The sequence below is a fragment of the Helobdella robusta genome (assembly GCF_000326865.2).
Source record: "Helobdella robusta unplaced genomic scaffold HELROscaffold_30, whole genome shotgun sequence".
Taxonomy (NCBI): Eukaryota; Metazoa; Annelida; class Clitellata; order Rhynchobdellida; family Glossiphoniidae; genus Helobdella; species Helobdella robusta.
Genome location: NW_008704502.1, coordinates 1206876 through 1213764, shown reverse-complemented (window position 1 = coordinate 1213764; position 6889 = coordinate 1206876). Strand labels below are relative to the sequence as shown.

The following is a 6889-nucleotide window of genomic DNA, read 5'->3' as shown; positions in this document are numbered from 1 at the left end:
TCATCGTCATCGTCGTCGTCATCACCATCGTCATCATCACCGTCATCATCATCGTCTTCATCATCATCGTACCAGGAATTATGTAACTTGGCAGGTTGGTGAGTGAGTAACCCCGACTGAATGCTGATGACAATGATGATGACAATCCGAGGGATATTAAGCCTGGCGGTGAGGGTGGGAGTTTAAAATAATAATGGGAATAAAATCATCATAATCGTCATCATCGTCATCATCGTCTTTGTCGTCGTCATCTTCTTTTCCTTCATCATCCTTATCATCATTATTGCAATCGTCACCATAGTCGTCATCATCATCACCACAAACATCATCATCATCGTCGTCATCATCATCATCGCCATACTTCTGCTATTGTTTTGGGGCATCATGACTTCTTTGGGCTGCGCTTTTTTGCATTCAACCTGAGATGATGATAGTGATGATCACAGAGGTGGTGATGATAGTGATGATGATCACAGAGGTGGTGATGATAGTGATGATGATTATTACTACAGAGGTGATGGTAGTGATGATGATTACAGAGGTGATGATAATGATGATGATGATTACAGAGGTAATGATGGTGATGATTAATGCAAGGTTTTATGGCAGAAATGAGAAAAAAATTATGAATAAACCAACAATACACCAGATATTTTACCAACTTCATCATCATCAACATCATCATCGTCATCATCATCATCATATCGAATGGGGGCGGTACGGAATAAAAATAACCAAAAAAGAAAAGTTTGGCTTCAAGATACAGCTGTTGATGATGACGACGACGATGACGATGATGATGGCAGTTTTTATTATTATTATTGTTATTATTTTTATTATTATTGTTGTTGTTGTTGTTATTATTGTTATTGTTATTATTATTATTATTAACGTGGTAATAACTATCACATCATCATACTCTGTGTAACATTTTTATATCTTTAATAGTCAGCATCATCATCACCATCGTCGTCGTCGTCATCATCATCATTATCATCATTATCATCATTATCGTCATCATTGTGATCATTATCATCATTATCATCCCTATCATTATCATCATCGTCATTATCAATTTCGTCGTCCGTCATCATCATCATCATCGTCATCATCATCATCGTCATCATCATCATCATCATCATCATCAATGTTGTCGTCATCGTCATCATCATCGCCAACACCATCATCATCATCATCATCATCAGTTGTTGGACTGGCATAACTTTAACATGCGTGCGAATGTAAACATGAAAGAGGGAAAAAGTTGCGTTCGTCGGATTCCGCGTTCACTATTTATTTATTTATTTATTTTATTCACCCAATATGATAATAAATGAATAATATAATTTATTCATTCAATCATTCAGTCGTTCATTCATTCATTCTTTCTTTCATTCATTCTTTCTTTCTTTCATTCATTCACTCATTCATTCATTCATTCGTTCGTTCGTTCATTCTTTCATTCATTAATTCTTACTTTCATTCATTCATTCATTCATTCATTTATTTATTCATTTATTCATTCATCTATCTAATGATGATTCATTCATTCATTCATTCATTCATTCAATCGTTCGTTTATGTATTCATTCACTCAGTCAGTAAGTCATTGACTTACTTTAACATTCTACTACTATCGTTAATTAAACATTTATTTATTCATTCGTTCGTTCGTTCGTTAGTTTGTTCATTTGTTCATTCTTTCATTTACTTACGCGCTCATTCATTCATTCACTTTGTCAGGTATTCCTTCAGTTATTCTTTCATAAGCTCATTAACTCGCAACTGTCAATTAAAACATTCATTCGTTCGTTCGTTTATTACTTTGCTCATTCACTCATTTTTTATTCATTCGCTCATTTCGCCATTTATTCATTGTGTCATTCAATAATAATCCACCTATCCGTCCATCCATCCATCCATCCATCCATCCGTCCATCCATCCATCCATCCATCCATCTATCCATCCATCCATCCATCCAACCAGCCAGCCAGCCAATCAGTCAATAATTCAAGATAATCATAAAATTAATAATTATAACGTTCACGAGTTAACAATAATATGGAAATTAAAAAAAGAGAGAAAAAGAAAAAAGAGAGTGAATGAAAGAGAGAGAGAAAGAGAGAGAAAAAGAGAGAGAGAGAGAGAGAAAGCAGAGAAGCGTTCAAGCAGCCAGGCACGACATACGTCACATTCATCAAAATAATTGTGCGCGTATGTACGTCTGTATGTTTGAGTGTGTATGTATGTGTGCGTGTAAGTGTGTGTGCGTGTAAGTGTGTGTGTGTGTATGTGTGTGTACGTGTATTTTTATAAAAATGACATAAATGCCAGCAACAACAAAAATTAAAATATGATCTTCGACAGTAATAACATCACCAGGTAAAAAAACCGACAACCTACTCGCTTTAAGAGATGACATTAAAAGCAACAACAGCATCAACAATAACAACATCAACATCAACATCAACAACAACAACATCAACAACATCATCATCAACAACAACATCAACAACAACAACATCATCATCAACATCAACAACAACAACATCAACAACAACATCAACATTAACAACAACAACATCAACAACATCATCATCAACAACATCATCAACTACATCATCATCAACAACAACAACAACAACTACATCAACTACATCATCAACAACAACATCGACAGCAACAACAGCAGCAACAACATCATCATCATCAGTAGCTACAAAACATCAACTAACCATCTTGTTGTTGATGTCGTGAAAATGTATCTCGCAGACCTTATCAACAATTGATTCACTCTCGAAGGTCACGAAAGCAAAACCTAATAAAAATATTTCTTTCCATTTATCCGCTATTAAAATTTAAAAATAATTCATAAAACTAATTAATTATCCATTTATCCACAATTAAAATTTAAAAATAATTCATAAAACTAATTAATTATCAATTGATCCACAATTAGAATTTAAAAATAATTCATAAAACCCATTTATCGACAATTAAAATTTAAAAATAATCCATAAAACTAATTAAATAATTGATTAAACAATAATTAAAATGGATTTATGCAATTAAATCATTTATTTATTCAAATATGGAAAAAATTTCCTCCTAGAGGTCATAATAATAAATATGTTTAAATGCACATTCTCACTGTTAATGATGGATCTCAACCACAATTGCATTATTAAAGACAGCATTAATATTTGTAATAGTAATGAAACAATTGTAGTAGTGAATGTAGTAGCAGCAGTAGCAATTGTAGTAGTAGTAGTTGTTGTTGTTGTTGTTGTAGTAGTAGAAGTAGTAGTAGTAGTAGTAGTAGTAGTAGTAGTAGTAGTAGTAGTAGTAGTAGTGGTAGTAGTAGTGATAGTAGTAGTGGTAGCAGTAGTACTAGTAGTATTAGTAGTAGTAGAAGTAGTAGTAGTAAGTTTAGTAGTAGTGGTAGTGGTAGTAGTAGTAGTAGTAGTGGTAGTATAGGTGGTAATAGTAATGATCCCATCTCCCTTGAAGCGTAAATTGAAATGTGCCCAACAAAAAGTAAAAGTACAGAGCCTAGAAACGTCGTCACCATAATCACCATGGCAACCGGCAGAAGAGTCACGTGGGACAGACTAATGACGTCATACGAGACATCTAGTCACGTGGCTGGTTGGTTGGTGGATTAGTCACGTGGTTGATCGGCTGATCAGCTGATTGGCCAGTCGGTCATAATCATAGTCAAAATCTTTTTTTCGTTAAATAAAGTAGCAATATGCGTGCATGTATGTGTGTACGTGTTTGTAGGTGTGTGTGTGAGAACGTGTATATATGTGTATAACTGTATACACACGTAATGTATGTAATCATGAGTGTTTAATATACGTATGTTCGCTCGCACGAGTGCACAAATGTGCATTTTTTTTACTCGTTTATGAGTGTGTGTGTGTGTGTGTGTGTGTGTGTGTGTGTGTGTGTGTGTGTGTGTGTGTGTGTGTGTGTGTGTGTAGGTGGGTTTGTATACATAGATGAAGAAAATCGTATGACGTCATCGTCGTCGTCATTGTAAGGTGCGTCTGCTGGCTGAGCGCTATGATGGCATGGCTAAATTAACTGAAATAATATTTTCATCGTTCTCATTATCTTTGAGGGCTTCGTGACGCCATTATTATTATGTTTATTATCATTACAACAACGACAACAGCAACAACAACAACAACAATGAAAACAACAAAAACAACATAAAAATAACATCATCAAAAACAACAACATCATCATCAAAAACAACAACAACAATAATATCAACAACAACAACATCAGCATTAACTACAACAACATCAACAACAGCAGCAAAGCAAAGAGGATTATGTATAAGAAGAACACGCCACGAACAAATTCCTTTCAATATTGTCATACATAATAATTCTATTTAAGTATTAATACTACTACTACTACTTTTACTACAACTACTACATGTGTGTGGGTACATTATATGGTACATGCTTTAAAAATAATGAGCTTAATATAAAGAGAAAGCCTATTTTGGAGTGGATGAATGAAAGCAAGAGTGAATGAGTGAATGAGCAATTGAACGAAGGATTGATTGATTGATTGATTGATTGGTTGGTTGATTGATTGGTTGATTGATTGATTGATTGATTGATTGATTGAGTGAGTGATTGATTGATTGATTGATTGATTGATTGATTGATTGATTGATTGATTGATTGATTGATTGATTGATTGATTGATTGATTGATTGATTGATTGATTGATTGATTGATTGATTGATTGATTGATTGATTGATTGATTGATTGATTGATTGATTGATTGATTGATTGATTGATTGATTGATTGATTGATTGATTGATTGATTGATTGATTGATTGATTGATTGATTGATTGATTGATTGATTGATTGATTGGATTGATTGTTAAAAATTTTAGGCATTTTGAACAGGAATAATTAGTAAATGAACGAACAAACGAATGAATGAATAAATGAATGAAAGAAAAAAGCGATTGGTGGAATGAATGAATGACCGAATGAATGAATAATAAAATGAATGAATAAAAGAACGAATAAATAAGTGAAGAGAGGAAGGAAGAATTACTTAGAAATGTTTAAGGATTACCTGTAAAGTGTGTTTTAATGTAATTACTACGTTAAGAGAAAACCATTGGAAGTCTGGTCTACTTAATAGTATATGTATGTTTGTTTGTATGTTGGTTTGTATGTTTGTTTGTATGTTTGTTTGTTAGTTTGTATGTTAGTTTGTATGTTTGTTTGTACATTTGCAAGTATGGTGGCTTGATATCTTTCTATACAGTTCGTTTGTTGTTTGATAAGAATAAAAAAAACAAAAAATAAAAGAAAGAGGGTGAGAAGGAAGAGAAAAAGAGAAAGAGAGAGAGAAAAAAAAGAGAGAGAAAACAAATAAAAGAAGAAAAGAGAATGCTGAATATTTTAGAGAGGTCATTACCTTTACTGACGCAGCAGTATAAACATGAAAACATCCAAGCCAACAGACTCTAAGCCGGCTGAATTATTCTCTACATTAAAATGGCTTGCCATCCTCATCATTCTCATCATCATCAACAACCTCGTCATCATTACCATCATCGTTATCATCATCGTCGTCATCTCGTCATCGCCATCATTGTCTTCATTATCATCGATTTCATCATCACATCTTCTCCGTTGTATACATGGCGTGACAGCCACACCAACGACATCTACCACAACAGCCAGAACAACGACGTCAGCCACAGTAGCCACAATAGCCACACCAGCCACAATAGCCACACCAGCCCACAACAACGACTTGACTTATGTAATATCGATTGTCGTAACTGTATTGATTTGAACATCGATTCGTGTATTTCCTTCTAAAACAAACGCTACCTTTTATTATGAAGCGTTGGTTTGTTGTTGCTGATGTTGTTGTTGTTGTTTGTATGTTGTTGTTTGTTTGTATGTATGTATGTTGTTGTTTGTTTGTATGTTGTTATTTGTTTGTTTGTTAATGTTGTTGTTGTCTGTATGTTTGTTTGTACGTTGTTTGTTTGTTAGTTTGTATGTTTTTGTTAGCCTGTTTGTTTGTATGTTGTTGTTTTTTGTTTGTTGTTGTCACTGATGAAGTTGTTTGCATTTTATCGTCCATACCAACCTTGTCATATTAAATTATACCGAAGGGTGGACGTAGATGGAGAGATGGTGAGGGAGAGAGAGAGAGAGAGAGAAAGAGAGAAGGAAACAGAAAAAGAAATATAAAGAGAGAGAAAGGATGGAGAGTGAGAAAAATAAAAATGATAAAAAGACAAAATAAAAAAGCGAATGAAAACTGAAAATGTAGAGTGGGAAATGATAAAAGTTGAAAAATGAAAAAACAAAAATAAAAAGTTATTAGAGAAAACAGATGAATGAATGAAAAAACAGAAAAAAGGAAGAAAGAAAGAAAGAAAAAAAGAATATGGAAAGATGGAAAGAAAGATGGAAAGAAAGATGGAAAATGATTGTGGGACTACTACATTTCATTCCCTATCAGAACGAAGAGCAGTTAATCAAGGATGGGCATTTTTTCATTTTGTTTTTGTTTCCAATGACAATAACATTTTTGATGACAACACCAACAACAACAACCGCCATGTTACCACAAACAACAACAACAACAAAAACCACCACGTTAACAACAAAAGCAACAACCACAACAAGCTTCAAAGCAAACAAAAAACATCAAAAATCACCAACAAAGATAGCATAACCAACAACACACAAAGACTACAAATCGGCAACATAGGCAACAGCATAGACAACGAAACAACAACAACAACATAGACAACGAAACCACAGCATAGACAAATAAATCTGTTTACGTTCGAATGTAACGCCGGTTCAAAGCCCACTAAAT

The 6889-nt window shown here is 33.7% G+C and overlaps 1 protein-coding gene across 1 annotated transcript in view; it reads right to left on the bottom strand.

The window, feature by feature from the left end:
- Positions 1-6889, bottom strand: part of HELRODRAFT_174580 (hypothetical protein) — a gene marked incomplete at both ends in the record, with an annotated part of 10056 nt that overhangs the window by 1154 nt on the left and 2013 nt on the right. The window contains 4 exons of the mRNA XM_009022029.1: positions 73-162; positions 362-419; positions 2737-2849; positions 5688-5807. Coding sequence (XP_009020277.1) covers positions 73-162; positions 362-419; positions 2737-2849; positions 5688-5807 — 381 coding nt within the window. The remainder of the gene's footprint in view (positions 1-72; positions 163-361; positions 420-2736; positions 2850-5687; positions 5808-6889) is intronic.